The 19122-nt window shown below is 36.6% G+C and overlaps 1 protein-coding gene across 3 annotated transcripts in view; it reads right to left on the bottom strand.

Annotated features, from left to right (window-relative positions):
- The window catches only part of rbms3 (RNA binding motif, single stranded interacting protein), a 233536-nt gene that overhangs the window by 24630 nt on the left and 189784 nt on the right, over positions 1-19122 (bottom strand). For all 3 annotated transcript variants that reach the window (XM_052144710.1, XM_052144708.1, XM_052144709.1), the window contains exons 7-9: positions 11242-11348; positions 8942-8985; positions 1990-2086 (exon numbers count right to left, since the gene is read on the bottom strand). In XM_052144710.1, coding sequence (XP_052000670.1) covers positions 1990-2086; positions 8942-8985; positions 11242-11348 — 248 coding nt within the window. The remainder of the gene's footprint in view (positions 1-1989; positions 2087-8941; positions 8986-11241; positions 11349-19122) is intronic.

Raw genomic sequence — 19122 nt, 5'->3', positions numbered from 1 at the left:
GATATCGCTAAATTTGATTAAGAGATAACCTTGCTGGCATGTGAAATTTATCACAATAAACGTGCAGCTAGAGCTTAAACTAGGACTAGCACCGCTCTGGTAGTTTATATACTGTATGTGTGATCGTGCTTGTGTGCGTGTGTGTTTTTGTGCATGAGGTTCTCGTGAGGACGGTAGGTACAGGATCTAAAGGGCTTAGCTATTCTCTAAGCTCAGCGATGTTTTGTTTAGTTTAGCTTAAGCCAAATCAATTAAGGATGCTCATAGTCACTGTTAGCTCACTCTGACTGCAGGGCTGGAGAAGAGCATTAATAAGCTTTCCTAACAAAACAGCAAACATAAAGAGAGATGAAACATATGCTATACTACCAAGGGTGCCCCTTATATATGTGTGAAAGGAATTAGTTGTGTGTTTTAGGCATTTAGGTTTGTGTGTGTGTGGGTTAAAGGTGAAATGTGTGTTCTTTCTGTGTTAAAGGAACAGTTCACTTCTCAAACTATCATTTACTCACCCTCATGGCATCCCAGATGTGTATGGCTTTCATTCTTCAGCAGAACACACATGAAGATTTTTAGAAGTATTTCTCAGCTCTTTTGGTCTATTCAATAGAAGGGAATGGGTGCCAAAATTTTGAAGCTCCAAAAATCCCATAGGTCTGTATAAAAGTAATCCATATGACTCCAGTGTCTTCAGAAGCGATTTGATAGGTGTGGGAGAGAAACAGATCAATATTTAAATACATTTTTACTATAAATTCTCCTCCCTGCTCAGTCAATCTCCACTTTAACTTTCACTTTAACTTTTTTTCTTCTTCTTGTGTTTTCTCAAATATTGTTCTCTTTCTCACCCATACCTCTAATATCACTTCTAAAGACATAGATATAACAACTGGAGTCTAATGGATTACTTTGCTTTTTGGAGCATAAACATTTTGGCACCCATTCACTTGCATTGTATGGACCTACATGGCTTTAATATTCTTCTAAAAATCTTCGTTTGCATTCTGCAGAAGTCATACACATCTGGGATGGCATGAGGGTGAGTAAATGATGAGAGAATTTTAATTTTAAGGTGAATTGTTCCTTTAAATATTTTCTCCTATCTCAACTTATATGCAGAGAGCCTACAAGTAAGCCATTTTCATGTAGATTTCCCCAAAAATTGTAAACACTGTGGCTCTGTGGTGAAGTCAAAATATTGCTCTGTTTGTACATAGCAACACTGGCTCAACCAATGGCATATTTTTGGGGCAGGACTATGTGCCGATAGGGCTGGACTGGTAATCTGGCATACCGTACATTTTCCCGGTGGGCCAGTGCACTTTGGGGTCGATCAGACTGGCCATCGGGAGAACCGAGCGGGCTGGTGGGTCGGCCGCGAAAGGTGCCGAATGGCTATATATTATATATAAGCTAAAATGAGCCGCTGCGTTATGCAGAACGGACCACAAAACGACACCACGATATGCACAACCCCCATGACCAGTTGCCATGTAAAATGCCGGGCCATTTCTCTTCCTAGTCCAGCCCTGTCTGCTGACCAATGGAAGATGAGGGGAGTGTTAAGGAAACCTGTTTGAACAGAATCCTTTGTTTTTTTTGCAATTTCGTTTGGTGACATTAGAAACACAGAAATTACACACTTCACCTGTAACTTAGCTATACTTTGGGGACAAAAATGCCCTCAAAAGCTAAATCTGTCAAAAACTCACTTTTAGGACATCCCAGGATGCCCTCAAACATGATTAAGGTCAAAAATTATGTTTTATGTTTTTGTATTATTCTAAAATGCAAGTTTTTATGGAAGGTTTAGTCTAAAGTAATTATAATAAGCTTTATATAAAACAATAGCTGTCTATTGGATATCCATAATAAGCTTTATATAAAACAATAGCTGTCTATTGGATGTCCATATTTAGATAAGTAAACGTGTGTGTTTGCCAACAGCATGTTCTTTCTGAACATTGTGTTCATATGCTGTGATCTTACCTGATATGTGGAGACTGGAGAGGCTGCAATGAATGGAGTGATTGACGTCTGGGCGATCATACGGTTTGTGGAGATGCTGTATGGAGAGGAGTAGAACCTGCAAGATACATAAATGCACAAACACACTTTTAGTATTCATTTAATGGCAGTGGCAAATTCTCAGGGCCAGCAAAGCCTTCTCTGCTGGCCTAACATACCAAATAAATACATATTTTTCATTCTTTCATTTTCAATCACCTTTTTGCCTATGTATTTTTAATTGCTTTCCACACTTAATTAATCTACAAACAAATAGAGACAATTTTTAAGTTTATCCAGTCAGAATTTATTCCTTGATGCTACAAACAAAGTGTGACAACTGTTTCACAAATCACATGCCCAAAGCAGCGCGTGAGTTTGAGCTCCACCCCCTCAGGCCTTCATAATTCCTTCAGAATCCCCCAACAGTGCAAATAAATGAGCAACTAAAGTCAGATTGTCAGATCATCAGCCAATCAGATTGATTTATTTGTTCTTGTGGGTGTAATCTTTAGGATATGTCCCGGTCAAGGCCTTCTAGCTGGTCTTGAGTGACGTAATCGCGCTTTAAGTGACGTAATTTGAAGGAGAAGAGAGTAAGAACTTGCTAACAGTTGGCTGTCATCACTTCCGCTATCGCCGTTGAGAAAGAGCTCTTTATGGATTTAAAAACAGGAGATGTTCTGCATGACCGTGTGATTGCTTAATTTATTAAACGGGAAAGGAGGACTGATTTTCACCTCAAGTAAATTGGTAAGTGCTTTTAGCATTGTTATAGCAACATCAGTGTAAATTATGCTGCTTGAGCATTCAGTGTCAGATCAAGTTTTGAAAAGTAGTGCTGCGTTCCATTCAACTCAGAAAGTCGGATTATACAACTTTCTACTAAGAAAAATGCAATGGAATACATCTTGAAGTCAGAATTACAACTTGTAGGCTCGTGCAGAAATTCTCAACTCCGACTTCGCCAAGATGCAGGTGCATGATGTCACACAAACATATCGACACTCAGGGAGATACAAAAAGTAAGTGATAAAAATTCACTTTATTAAGTAATATCGATAAATGAGTTTGTTTTCACATTACATGATATTAAAGCTTGTTTAACAAACGCCTGCAGAAACAGACGCATAAAACATTTAAATCTCTTTTGATAATCGTACACCTGTAGCACAATGCTAGCACTGCGGCATTGTTTATCAGTTGGGTTGCTAGGAGACATCTCTAATGAGAGTCAAACCCCTGCTAAGCTAACGGGAGTGTTGCAGTTCCAAATATCAGGGAATGGAATGCATTTATGGTCGGAGATATCAAGTAGGAATATCCCTCAACCAACTTGAATGGAGTGCAGCATAACCGTGTACCCTGACGAAATAAAATATATTGCAAGCAACATTTAAATCGCAAATATTATTAGATCGTTTTTTCCAGGTATTATAGACCTCCTTGGTAGATTCATATGAAAAATTATGATTTTTGACATTAATTTCACAAACAGTCATGCTGCAGTTAAAATTTGGCTTGCTTGAGCTTTGAGTGTTGTTTCAAGTGCTGGCTTTCGTGTGTGGATATGTTTTTAAAATGTTAGTTGGTATTACTAGTTAGCTGCGACATAATGTATGATGCCCAAAGGCATAGGGTGCCTTATTCATTGTGAAACTGTGTTTTCTTAATGCATGGCTGCCACTGTTTAATGGTATCCATTACTTGAAATTCAGCAACTTAAAATATTCCAACAAGGGCTTGTATGAGATGTAAGAACATATTTTTGTTGAATGAGATACATACTGTATATACATATCATAACAATATCCTATAACTAAAGCAAACAAAATAAAAATATAATTTCCTGATTTCCACCACTAACTGAAATAAAAAAATAGAAGCTAACAGAAGTAGATAGTGATAACACTAGACAGCCATGAGAAATTTAGACTAGTTAAATGTACTTAAAGGGGTAGTTCACCCAAAATGAAAATTCTCTCATCAATTACTCAAGTCATTTTTAATAAAGACAAATTTATATATAAATATATATAGAGAGAAATACTTATATATTTTTAGAATTGGGTAAGAAAATTCAATATTTAAGCCCTTTTTTTACTGTAAATCTCGACTTTCACATTCTTCTTCTTTTGGTTTTGGTGATTCACATTCTTTGTGCATATCACCACCTACTTGGCAGGGAGGTGAATTTATAGTAAAAAAGGACTTACATTTATATGTTTTTAACACACAACAAATCGCTTCTGAAGACATGGATTTAACAACTGGAGTCTTATGGAATACTTCTATGCCTTCTATGTGACATGTAATGTATCAAGCAGAACTGATTGCATCATGTTTTCACCGGTAACAAAATTACACATAAGATATCTACATAATGTCTGTGTCTATATGTGTATTCATGTGTGCTTATCTGCATAGACTTGTCTCAAACCATAATTGGGAATTTTGACCCCTCCATGTTACCAGAGCAACAATGTTTTCCAATAGCTAAAGATCTCAGGCAGGACTTTATTTATCATTGTATACCTAGTGCGGATATGTTTCATCTGCAAGCTCCATTGCTAGGCTGTATTGATCGGCTTGTCCGGCAGCTGAGAAATGGAGCATGGGGAGAGAAACACTGTCTCCCCCAGAGAGCTCATGCTCCCCAAAAGCTGTCACCATCATGCAAGACAACCTGAGTGAGAGTAGTGTCCAGGAAGGAGGTAACACAATCTTTGAAACAAGGTTAACATGTGCAGGCGGTTGAAGGTCTTCTTTACACATCAGTGTATGCGTTATTTAAATTGTGCAGCGCGCTATCCTTTTAATAGTGTAGCACTGCAGACACCACTGTTGGGCCCTTGAGCAAGGCCCTTGAACCTATCTGCTCCAGGGCTATCATGGCTGACCTGACTCTGACCCAGCTTAGCTGGGATATGTGAAAAAAATAATTTCACCATGTATATGCAGAAATGTATGTATAATGTGTGACAATTGGTCAAATTAAATTAATTAAATTAAATTATTAATTAAATTATTAAATTAAATTAAATTATTAGCCTTATATCAGCTATTAGCCTCATCCAGCTGACATTGAGATGGCATGGCCCATTAAACAATTAAGAAGACTGTACACTCTCTCTCTCTCTCTCTCTCTCTCTCTCTCTCTGTCTATATCTATCTATATATATATATATTATATGTTAAAGGGTTTGTTCACCCGAAAATGAACATTCTGTCATTATTTAATCATGTTTTTGCACACCTGAATGATATACTATACTTTCATCTGCAGAGCATGAAAGGATCATGGACCAAAAAAATAAATAAATATTTGGTAACACTTTCTATGAAGCCCATATTTATAATGCATAGTAAATGCATTATAATGTATTAGTAATGTCTCATAATACACCTTATAATATGTTATAACTTCTCATAAATAATTGTAACCACATTATAATACTTACCTATGCATTATAACACAAGCAACATAAAATTTTATAATACATAATACTGCATACATTTGTACTATTAATATATACATGCATACATTTACATATACATACATTATATATATATATATATATATATATATATATATATATATATATATATATATATATATATATATATATATATATATATATATATAATAGGTGCTTTAAGTAAAGTGAAAAATGCAATGTCTTATTATAAACACCCATAAGATATTTTTAAGTGGTTATAAGACATGCTGGAAGTTTTATACATTACACATACATCAAAATACAAAATAACACACATTCATTGTCAATTTTTAGATTTTACGAAAAGCACTTGTAAAGCTACAAGTTTAAAATATATCAGAAACTCTCTCTCAGGAAAATATGTATGTTGATCACACATGTAAACACACCCAAGAATAAAATGCATAATAAATATGGGCTTCATAGAAAGTGTTAACAAATATTTGTATATTTTCAATAATCTATCTATCTACTAAAAAAATCTATCTACAAATAAATGCTTAAATTTTCAAGTATATGATCATTGTTATTGTTCATAGTTCATGTTAGTTCATAATACATTGTCTGTTAATTAATTAATTAATACAACTTGTAATGTAAAAAATTCTGGTTACAATTTATAATAACGTTAATTTATAAATTATTAACAAACATTATGTAAAGCTTAACAGATCATTAGTTAATTTATATTTAGATGAGAAAATGCACTTATTTACTCCTGAAATGATATTCAGATGAGAAAATGCACTTATTTACTCCTGAAATGATATTCAGATTAAGTAACATTAACTAATGATCTGTTAAGCATTATGTAATGTAAATTCAAATAGTGACAATTGTTACTAAACTTTCATTCTGGCAGTATAATGCCTTTTTACTTCTACAAAAGATTTTAACTAATATTATATAATGATTAATAATTTTTAATGTTCATTTGAATGTTTACAAATTTCATTAATCTTTCATAAATAATTCACAAATGAGCTAATGCACTTTTTTATATTTACATATTTTTCACCACTAATTTCAAAACTATTCATGTTAACAAAGAATTAATTAATGTCCAGCTAATTAGTAAACAAGGTATGTAAAGGCCACACATGTGCTGTTTGTTTGTTTACATTTATTTACATTTATGCATTTGGCAGACGCTTTTATCCAAAGCGACTTACAGAGCCCTTATTACAGGGACAATCCCCCCGGAACAACCTGGAGTTAAGTGCCTTGCTCAAGGACACAATGGTGGTGGCTGTGGGGTTTGAACCGACAACCTTCTGCTTAACAGTTCATTTCTACATATATATTTCAGAACAGATTCTTTCTAACAAACACACGTTGTTTTCTGGATCTTCCATTTCCAGTCAGGTTCCCGAAGGTCTTGCAATAAAGCGTATTGACAGAAACTGAATCAATAAATCAACAGCGGTAGAATTTCTAGCCTGGGAGCAGGCGGTCACTTTTTTCCAACTGGCGAGATTCTGTGATCTCTGATTAGTGGATCCATAAAGGACCTTGCTTCATGATTGTGGGTAGTGTAGTACTTTTACCGGGAATTCGGCTGTTGTGTTCATTTGTTGACAAATCAGTGAAGAGCCACTTCTGACTGAATATTTTTTTTTCCTGATTTTGAAAGCATTGCTTCATGAATGAAAGCTGTCATTTCACTCAACAATCGTTACCATAGTGCAGGAAAAGGAGAAAACATTCAGAGAAGTCTAGCTCAATGAAAAGTGTTCAGTATGAGCAGTGGGAAGAAATCTGTGGCGGTACTCTCCCTCAACTGTCCAACTGGTGGACCTTTCACCATCGACCGGCGAGAGGTTGTTATGGGTGTTCAATAGTATAATTAAAATTGATACATTTGATAAATGAACATGATTTATTTTCTCTCTCACTCTATAACTTTTTCTCTTCTTGATTTATGATTACATTAATATTCTCTGTTTAAGGATTCGATTTACTATAAATGTGTTAAGTTTTGCTCTCAAAGTAAGTCTTGTTATTATATATATTTTTTATGAATGATTAATGTCTGTATCAAGCATACAGTAAAACTAAATTTAATAAACCACCCCTTACACAAACTTTGTTACAGTAGCACAATGCCATAAATGTACTAAATAATTATTTGTTAACCTTTTAAACATTTACAATGGATGAATAAGTTAATACTTTAGATTGAGTACTGAAAAAATATAAACAAATAATTAATACATGATTTGTAAAGATGTGTAAATAGTAAAATCATGCGTATATACCGTAAACAATAAACAAAGAGTGGCTTTTACAGACCGTGGTTATGAATTATCTGGAAATTAATTAATCATTTGTAAACATGAATAGTCTTTGAAGTGGTGAAAAATATGAATAATTTCTGAAAACATTTATAATTTAAAAAAATGTGCATGAGTTTATTTAAAAAATAGTTTAATCACTTTTGCAAGCGTTCAAATGCTCATTAACAAATGAGCAGTTAATCATTAATTAATGTTAAAAAGTGCAAGGCCATGTTTGAATAAAAGCTTAATAAAAGTATTAGAATTTTCAACTAATGATCTGTTAAGGAGGATTATGGAATGTTAGTTAAATTCAGTAGTAAACTTTAACAAGTGCATTATTTCATATTTCTAACAATTTGAATATAGCATTATATAATGTTTGTTAATCATTTATTTATTAAAGTTATTTTAAAGTGCTAATAAGTATTTTAACCTCGAAATAATTACACTCTTCATCTTGACGTATAAATTCAACATACAATGTATAAACTTTTCCTATGCACCCTCTAATCAGCTCTATTATTTTGATATAACATTCTTCCCACATACCATTCCCCATTTAATAATTTTTACATTCTGTATTTCGTTCCCTTTCTGGAAGACAGGAAGTGCTGATTCAGGGGTGCAGAGCGAGCAGAAGTTGGTGGTGACTATGAATGTTCCCCAGAGGGTCAGAACACAGACAGAGCTCTTGGCACTCGGTCCACAGGAACGGACAGATAGGTCTTATTTCCCTTAGCCCAGCACCCATCACCTAGCCTGAAACAGCACCTGACGAAACACTTACACCCTGCAGTGCAAAAATGGCTCATAATGCAGACCGAACCCGACAGTATTCCTGTGTGTATGTGTGTGTATTTCAGCATACAAGACAACTCTGTAGAATGTGGTATTACTCATTTTATTTATAGTATATTGTTATATTTTTTTAGCAAAAATTGTATTGCCATTGACTAGAGCTATAAATAACACATGCAGCATATTAAGTGCTTTAATATAACCTGAAATGAAGGCTATAGCGTGACTTGGACGCAAAAGCAAACACAATGTAATGAGCCACTTAACAAGTTTACACCTCTCCCGTGCATCCCTGGAGGAATTTTTGTATGCAGCTTAAACAAACACTTATGACACAAAACAACAAATGACTCTTACCCATTTTGCATTGCGGTGGGGTCATAGGTCAGCGCCATGCCACTCTGAAACACAAGACAGACAGAACAAAGAGTGAAAGATTGTTTTGGTGAATCAATCATCTTATAAAGCCTATGGAGTAATGTTCGCAATAGAACAGGGTCATCTAATAGGTGCTGGCCAACTGCTCTTTATATCTTTAAAAGCACATGGCTGAGACTTGTAGCTATGGATCTATTACCTCTGAAAGCAGGGTTGTAATACCAGATGGGTTCAGGTTCGATACGGTACAAAGTTATTTGGTATTTACAAGGTTGCAGAAAGCATAGCTCAAGTTGACGGGGGGGGGGGTCTTCACTTAGAAATTGTAGTTTACCAAGCTATGAGCTAACCATAATTTAAAGTGGTTAAACCACAGACAAGAAAATATTATTTGCTATTTAATCAGAGCCGAAATTCTCTTGCAACAGAAACAATGAGGGTTTTTGAGTTGATCTCAGTTAGGGTGGGTGAATTAAACTTAAACACATATAAATTAATACTAAATAAAACTAAAAGACTAGAATACAAAGTATATAACCAAAACATAGAATGAACAGCAGCAGTAACTAGTTAAACGATAAGCCATGAATCCAACACGTGACCAAACCGGCATAACAAAGGTCTATCCTAGCCGATACAAAATAGGCTCACATGACAGATGGGCATATTTAGCAATAGTTATTACATCAACATTTGAATGAACAACTGTTTATTTACTTCTTATATTTCGTAACAAACAAGTTTTGAATGTGTCGCTTGCTTGCCAAATTAACCGACGTGTTGCTAACTTTTGGCAGATTAACTATAGAAGACTAAAAACTGCCAACCTACCCACAAATTGTGCTACTGGGCAATCGTAATATTATTTTTTTAGAAGAATCAATATATACTGTATATACACAAGCATCCAGTTGACCGTCTAAATCCCTACTGGGGCTATTACAGATCAACATCACTCATATACTGCAGCTTGTTGGACTTCAAGTTCTCTGTAACAGAGGAGAAAACCTGTAGACTGGTGTGAAAAGCATCAAGATAAACTCTGTGTGACTAGACGCTCTATCCAGTTAATATGGACCCCTCGGCCTGCATATTGAAATGCATCCCAAAAAAAGAGACACCTAAATGACAGAGTGCAGTCAAAGTGACAGCGTCTGCCAGCTACTCATAATGGGCACTCACGGTCTGGTCGGTATCTAGGCACGCTTCCCTGAACCACTGCGTCATGCCAGCAGCTGGGGCTGCCCAGAAAATGCCAGTTTTTCAACCCTGCCACCATTTTCCCATCAGCCAACCCAGCCAGCGAGACTTGCTTTTGGAGAATATAAAAAATGAGAGATTAAAGGACTTGAGTAAAAGGCAGGGAACTTAAATATGGCCAGATGTCTCGGTCAATTTCAAAGCCTTTCTCTGCTCTTCTTTCCACCCTATCCCTACCCTATGGCTAAAACAAAGGGCAAAGACAGAGACAGAGACAGGAGACTTTTAGACTTCCATCTCAACTTTTGCGACCCATCCTTTATCTTTTTTTCACATCTTAAGCCACCGGGCATGCGGTGTGAATTTGGACATGGTTTTGCAATTGGGGAGACACTTTGGGAATTGTAAAAGATTTCTGTTATCATAGGCCAAAACTATCCTTTTGGATTTTTTAGTCCAATATCTTCTCAGGCCGCTGAGTAAGTGCCTTTTCAATAATTCTTAAGGCTATTTTTTACTTGCTGGGCAAACAGGCTTCTTTTAATTTGCCTAAAAATTATGATGAATTGTACTGATGTGTTTGTTCTTTTAAAGTGTGCGTTTGGTGATATTTTTCCTGTTTGCGCACATCCCTAAAAGTTTAGGAATTTATATTAAATATCTGTATGTCAATAACCGATAAACCATGCTATAAACAAAACCGCCCAAAAAACAGCAACTTATGGGGGCATTTTAGCACCCCCATAATTTACATTTCAGGGGGCATTTTGTGGCATTGAGTTCAAATTAATTTCTGACCCTGCTTTAATGTATACATTGTACAATCTGACATGAAAGACAGTCGATGTCGCACTTGGCTTTTACGGGCTCATATCGTACAATCTGACAAGCAACAATAGCAAAGGAGAGAAAAAAAACACAAGGTTTGTAGCGAGCTTTATTCCTTCTTCTGGGATTGGGACAGTTAATGCAATACAAGGAAATAGAATGGCAGGGAAACTAGGGTGGAATCTGAAGTGAAATAAGGTAAGCATCGAGGTAAAGTTTGTGTGGAAGGTCTATGAGATCACCGCACTCACCTCTCCTTCCCGGGGCCACGGTCGTCCATTTTGAGGGTACTTGCTTTGACTCTGCCTCTTCTTCTGTCCTCCGTCTGCAAATTTGCACAGCAGCGGCTCCGTTGGGGCTGTGGCACAGAGGAAAGAAAAAACAGAGAAAGAAAGATCAATCAGCCATTCAGCAGGGTGTTAGAGGGAGGAGTAGAAGAGACCTCCATAGGTCAATCACAGTACGATTGATGGAAAGGTTATGACCTCAGCAAAGAAAGTTGAGTGTGTTTAGAACAAAGAGGGAAATGTTACACAGCAGGTATCACAACCTCACCAAGCCCACTGAGCAACGGACAACTATCCAATGTCCTTTCGAAGTTCAACTCTGAACTCTGAGAGTTTTTTTTTTCTCTGTTTCCTGCATGGATCCCAACACCACCCCCCCTTCCATTATGTCTCCGACACTCAGACCATTGGCTCCACTTCTGGCATGGGTTTCCTCTCAAATCCCCACCATCAAAACAACTCCCTGGCAGGCATTCAAAGCGCCTTGTTTAACATTTGCGAAATAACAAACGAACTGTTTTTAGTTCGAACTAATTTAAACAACATCACAACGATCTAAACTGCGGCGAACAAAAGCGGAATCTTAAAAGATCCTAAACTTTGTTTGTTTTTGCTGCTCACTGGAGTGTGTATCGCGCTTACTAACTTACTACACCAAAGAACAAGGAAAGCAAGGCAAAATGAGAGGGTTTCCACTATGACCCTGTGGGGCCAGTTCATGCATTGCATTGGGTGGGTGAAAAATTCAAAAGAATTAGTTTGCAAAAAGGCAAAGCAAGATGGCAGGAGCTGAGGCAAAACACTTCACTCCTCCTTTTCCTCCTACAATCTCTCTCTCTCTCTCTCTCTCTCTCTCTCAGACACTCTCTCTCCATGTTCTCACTCAGTCATGACGGCAATATGAATTGCAGGGTGTAAAACACCTCTCTGAAATCTTTGAACACACTTGAAGAGCAGGAAAATTCTTTCTCAAGCTGATCAAATTTATGTACGCCACAGCTCAGCTAAACATTGTTTGGTTTCCCCAGCAACCAGAAAAACTAATTTACAGTAAGAGAAAACTTCTTGGATGATGGAATCTGGCACAGCGCAATGATAGATGCAGGAGGAGGAGTTTTTACTTTGTGCCGTCCAGACAACTACTCTCAGAAATTCTGCCCTCCAGCAATATGACTCTACAGTCACCTCTGAAAGTATGTTAGTTTGGCAGAGAAGAATGAATGCTTACTCCTAACTGCTCTCACCAGCACAGGATGTTCCAGCCAGTTTGTGGAATAATAGGGAACTATATGTTATTACAGAGATTTTCTAATGTATTTGCAGAGAAAGTTGTGCATAATTAAGCAAATATACTGTACAGTATCGAGATAACCAAATACAAAGCAATCAGCATCTGTAACTGCTCAACAGAATATTTAGTATTCTGTAGCAGAATGGAATATTTATTGGCTGTTGTTTATTCCCTTTTGCATGTTGTTTTGAATTAAACATCAAACATTATTACGGCTCACAATGTGAAATCTTCAAAACAGAGATTTCAAACAAAATACTCATTCCAAGATTGTCATTATTGAGAAAAACTGTAATATTACGGGATGCAGGGAGATAATCCAGATACATGGCTCCACTATATTTAAGGAAGTATTACGTTTATCCTTTAAACGCATACGTAAGATCTTTAGTTAATGGGGACCTCATTCCAATCCCATATTTTTTGGAGTTGCGCCCAGACCTCTTTAGTATTCCTCAGTCTTTTACTTATAAATAGTGTAACACACACGCACACATACACACACACACTACTTTGTACAACAATGGTGAATTATATGTGTGTACACATACATGTTATACATACTATTTGTTACTCAAGGTGTCTGTTGTTTCAGTGATTGACTTGATTTACATTTGACATTACTATTTGATGAAAAAACAACATGGAAGTAAACTATAGCAAGTACATCACATGAATCGTATGATATGACTATTGTCATTTGGGTGTGTAAGTTGTCCATCTATTTAGACTCAATAAGTGCAATAAGAAAATACTGTGTTATGTGTATTTCAATATGTGTTTGACAGCCAGTTACTTAACATCAATTTCAGTGTGAAAGTAATGAATCCTGTTCCTGATTTGTTGCATTATCTCTGACATATGAAAAATAAAACATCAAAATATCTTTTAAAATTATTTTTAAAATTTTACAATATCTGGGCATTTTGCAGATTCATTTATGATAGATATACGTGCTGGGTCTCTAAATACCTGAATATGTAAGAGTGTTTGGTGAAATTTCATTAATTTAAGACTTAAAGGAAGTTTAGTTACTCTTTGTGAAGAGAAGAGACCATAGGAGAAGAGACAAGCTGAGAGGAATGAGAAATGAGACAAGATGTGACACAAGATACAAAACAAGAACGGAGGAACATGAAACGAAAAGAGAGAAAATTTGATGAAAAGAGACACGAGAAGAGAAAGTAGATGAGAATAGACAAGTGCAGGTGGATAAGAAATGAAACTAGATCAGAAGATAGCATATGAGACAAGAAGATAAAAGAAAATCAGAATGAGACGAGATGAGAAGAGAAGAGCGTAGATGGGACGAGAAAATAAATAACATTTGAGAAGAGACGAGAAGAAAGTGAGACAAGATGAAAAGAGAGCAAAAGAGACAAGAAAACAGATGAGAAGAGACTATACAGGATGAAAAGAGAGCAGATGAGAAAAGAGCAGATGAGATGACAAAAGTTCAAAAGAAATGAGAAGAGAAAAAGCAGATGAGAAGAGATGAAACAAGAAGAAAAAGCAGATGAGAAGAGATGAAACAAGAAGAAAAAGCAGATGAGACGACAAGAAAAGAGCAGATGAGAAAAGAGAAAAAGTAGATCCAAAGAGACTAGGCAAGATGAGAAAAGAGCAGGCGAGATGAGAAGTGAGATTAAGTGAGAACAAAAGAGAAAGAGAGACAAAATTATATGAGATTGGCTGCAGTTTCCAAGTGCAATGTCCAGCAGGGTGCGCCAAAAGCGAGTGAAATGATGTTGTAATCAGATGAGGTGAATATAAGATGAATGTCTAATGAGTAGAACGTACCTTCCAAACTTAAAACCTTCCCCTAAACCTAACTAATTGTTGTGGAGGAGTGGAACTATGCACTGTTCCTTTAAGGATCCTACACCACCTAATTACACAGGCAGAGAGAGGGAGTATAAAATGGCCGCTCATCACAAGAAAAGAAGAGAAAAATGGTGCTACAACAAACGGTGCTAAAAACAGAGCCAAGTATCAGTTTTGGGAAAAAGGAACGTGATTTTAGGAGAGAAGAAAACAAAAAGGGATTGATTAAAAGGTGCCCATCATTTGAAGTCTGGCCTGCATCAAAGAGTCGTGAAAGCTTTGAGTTTAAAAGTAGTGGCGTGAGTTTCAAGCAGCCTGTTTACCTGTCGAAGAGCTCCCAAACGCACCTGAACTCTTTCACATTCTCCCTAACACATTTACACCCACACACATACATGCATTCACTTACAAGACGCATTGCTTTGTTTTTATGTTAAATTATTATTTGCTGTTACTACGCATTTGGTGTTTTCTTTTGTTTGTGAGACTTTTGGATTATTGTTTGTATGCTTACTGAAATATTTGGTTTGGGTTTGAACAATATATATTTTGAAACTTGAAACCTGGTCATGAAATCTTTGAAAATACGTAACCGGTGGCTTTATCTGGGTTCTGGGTTGAAACATTCTCTTTGACAGTTTTACTATATAAATAAATGAATTCATTATTTTCATTAGAAATATTTCCACCTAGCAGGAAATTCTGGGGAAACAAATACAGGTAACTTGAAACCAAAAAACGCCCCCTGCGTAGGGCACCAACTCCCTAGGGGAGCACCATCTTACCCTAGGAGGGCACCACAAAGTCCACTGGCTGCCCTTACTCGCATGTTAGACCCGAAAGCTGTTGCGGAACACAAACGATCACTTCGCGCTCAAACCCCCCACCCCCTCCGTAACTCTGCGTACGGCATCTGCTAGGTTGCGATTAGAAGAGAGATGAGGAAAAAAGAGCAGAAGAGTTGAGAAGAGAAGAAAAAAGAAGAGACAAGACAAGAAGAGACGAGACATCAGGTAAAGACAGATTTCAGCCCGTGTGATCTCACACTGCTTTGAGCTGAATTGAAGTGGGGGAAAAGCCTCTCTCCTCCACCTGCAAAGCAAGCATGGCTCTACACCTGCAGCCTTGTCATCACCCTTCTATTATACACACACACACACCACACACACACACACGCTGCCCAGGCTGATAACGCCAGCACAACACAAGCAGCTCCATTGTGAAGGACAGCCAGAAAAAGAGGCAACAGAAAAGATCACAGCTTTTCGGCAGGCTTAAAATGTTAGTGCAAGCAACTCTCCCCCTGCCCTATCTCAAAAACAATGAGTCTATGTGTGTGTGTGTGTTTCAGCTGAGACAGTGAGAAACGCCCTATATTAAAGTCCCTCGCTCACAGCTTAGGTCTAATTCTAAAATAACAACCAGCACCATCATAAAACAGAGAAGCCAAATAACTTTGGGAGATTTGGTGCTGCTTATGGAGCATGGTGGAATATCCATGCTGATTTTATGAGCAGGATCTGCTTGGCATTAGCTCTGCTTGTTTTGTTAGTCAGGTTGCACTGAACTCTAAGTGCGGATTCTCACTCAAGCAAGAAACGTTTCTGAGGCTTTGTTAAAAATGACTGATGTCTGACTTGCTAAATGACCTTAGATCTGGATATCATCCAGAGAAATCATGCTACATGCATTCACACACTTTCCATGCATATATATCATCTACAATTAGCCCTTACAAAAATGTACCCTATGGTAGATGTACTTTCTGTCTGAATATCATAGTAGTGGTGATTGATAAGACATGCATCACTATAACTTTTGCTCATACTTAGGGTTTTTAAAAAAGATTTATTGGCATGTAACTCATCACACACTCTTTGTGCTATGGGCATGAATGATACCTCACGTTGTGTGGCGTATTGAGTAGTTATTACTTTGTACTGTTGTTACTTTTCTAGGCAATCTGACTGTCCTGACTGAGTTTTTCAGCATAATGCACAAGAGCGCCACATTTTTTAGAATGCGTATCCAGTGTTTGGTGTAATTTGATTACTAAGCAATTTGTTACTGTAATCAAATTACTTTTAAATCAAATAGTTGTGTAATGCAATATATTTTAGATTCTTGTAATCAGATTACAATTTTTTTTCAGATTACAGATTACTCACTTTTAATTACTTACATTTGTACATCAGTTGGTACTTAGGTTACACATGTTTCTAAAATAATATTATTTATGAAATAAAGAATAAAAAAAAGAATACATTTAAAACATGAATTATGTTAATATGTACTTCTTTTTGCATTTCTGTGACAACTGAAGGGTGTATGCCAACTTAGTCATTGTAAGGGTGAACGTCGTGGTGCTAAATGTCTGACTTGTGTGTGACAATGAACAAGGAGTAAATCAAAATATTATTTTTAATTTATTGAGCAGAAAAAAAATCTTATCTGTGTAATGTTTTAGAAAGTAACTTAAAAGTAATGTGATCACTTTTTAATGAACCAATAAGGTAATTGTTTACAATTATAGAAATAATTCATTATTTGAAGTGAAATACTTTTTTGAGTAAGTTTCCCAACACTGGCTATGTCAAGTTTAAAAGAACTTCAACTTTTTAAAATATATCTCGAGACACCTGCATTCTGACCTATACCTGATCTATGTCTTTTTTAATGACAAGAACGTGTTCGGTCTGAAAGGCCCCTTACAGTGCATTCAAGGTGTACATTCTGTCAGTGTGTGTGTTGCCCTGGGCCCATTACCTTGCCGTTTCTAGCACCATGCTCTTCAAGTTGAGCAACAGGATCTTTTCTTATAGAAACAACTCTAGTACTTATGGTATTTGGTGGAAACTATAGTTGCCATGGCACATTTTAGTAGGAGGCTAGCAGGCCATGCTAAACTACATAAACAGAAAAATGTCTATGGGTACACACTCATAAACACATACTAGGAGGTAATGGGTGACTGGACTATATAATGAGTTGAGAATGTTAACTTTGGTTGAATCTCAATATCAAGTGTTTTTCCAGCATGACACTCTATCACATTTAATGAGCCAAGACATGACGCTATACTTTAAACCACCACAGGGAAAATCACACCCACACCCATACAAACGCAAACAAATGCAGTGATTTACACATGCCAATATGCCAATATTTGAATCAGAGTCTCCTTGTAACTGCATGCATCATTACAGTGTCACAACATGATGACTTGTGTTTAAACTGTAACATGAACTATTGAGCGGAACATTCTGAATTCTTTGAGCCATTTTATATTTGTCTGCCTCTCAAGGGGCACATATGGATTATTTATAGGCCACTATTCTTTGCTGTTTTTTCCAAGAAAAAATCTCTTCAAAATTTCCCTTTCCTAAAAATCTCTCTGAAAAGCATTGAGAGAAACAAAGACTTGAGACACATACAGAGAAAGAAGCGATTGTTTATAAAGTACCAGTCAAAAGTTTGTACACACCTGCTCATTGATTTTTATCCCATTTAATTCCGCACCATATTTTAGAATAATAGTGAAGTCATTCAAAATGGAAAACGACACAAATGGAAGTATTGGGATAATATAGTGCCCCCAAAAGTTAAAACTATTGTACTGTATATTTTTAGATTCTTCTTTACACAATTTAGGTACCAAAATTATGAAGCTCCAAAAAGCACATAAAGGCAGCATAAAAGTAATCCATAAGTCACGATATCTTCAGAAACGATACAAGTATGGGTGAGAAATAGAAGTCCTTTTTTACAATACATTCTCTTTTCTGCCCAGTAGGTGGCAATATGCATGAAGAATGTGAATCACAACAAACAAAGGAAGAAGAATGTGAAAGTGAAAATGGAGATTGATAGTAAAAAGGGACTTAAATGTTGATCTGAAGAGAGAAAGTCATACACATCTTGGATGGCATGAAGGTTCATGTGGAACACAGAAGTAGATAATAGGAAGAATGTTAATCTCGGTCACTATTCACTTTCATTTTTTCACCATACAATTAAAGTGAATGGTGACTGAGGCCATCATTTCTGCCTAACATATCATATAGGTTTGTAACAACAGTAAATTGTGACAGAATTTTAATTTTTTTAGTGTACTATCCCTTTAAGATGATGAGAAATGGAAAATCAGTCAAGTCTGCACAAACTGGCAGCGTGGAGCATAATTTAGCAAAACACAATATGTTCATGGAGCCTATTTTGTTTCAGAAAGTAATATCAGTATTTAAGAGCATATGCTAAATTGTGTGTGTGTGTCTCCATAAGTGTTTCCATAACATTTACCCAAGCAGACAGCTCTAACCACATGCATTTGCAAGCTGTTTATTAACTTTGGGTCATGGCACTGCAGACATTTGGTCAGGGAGGGAGTAAAGGAGGGGGGTCCGTCAATAAGATAGACATGTGTTTCTAATCCAGGGCCTGTCGTCCAGTCTGCCAAATCCTGCTGGGCTCCCACAGACCTCCAGTTCTTTATGTGGGTGGCAGGCATTCCTGTGGCCACGCCCAAGTTTCCCACCCTCGGCCCTCTGCTGGCTCTCTTTTTTCCAGGTCTCTAGGGTTCCTTAGCTCATTTCTGCCATCATTATATCCTTTCCTGATTACCTTAAATTGCATCCTAAGTGATGCAATATACACATGCACTTACACTATGCACTCAGCCATTAAGTATATGAATATTCAAAGTGTAGTATCATCTCAAATGGAACACTAAT

The sequence above is a fragment of the Xyrauchen texanus genome, chromosome 15 (assembly GCF_025860055.1).
Source record: "Xyrauchen texanus isolate HMW12.3.18 chromosome 15, RBS_HiC_50CHRs, whole genome shotgun sequence".
Classification (NCBI taxonomy): Eukaryota; Metazoa; Chordata; class Actinopteri; order Cypriniformes; family Catostomidae; genus Xyrauchen; species Xyrauchen texanus.
Note: the sequence above shows the minus strand (reverse complement) of the source record. Positions and strands in the feature narration are given on the sequence as shown.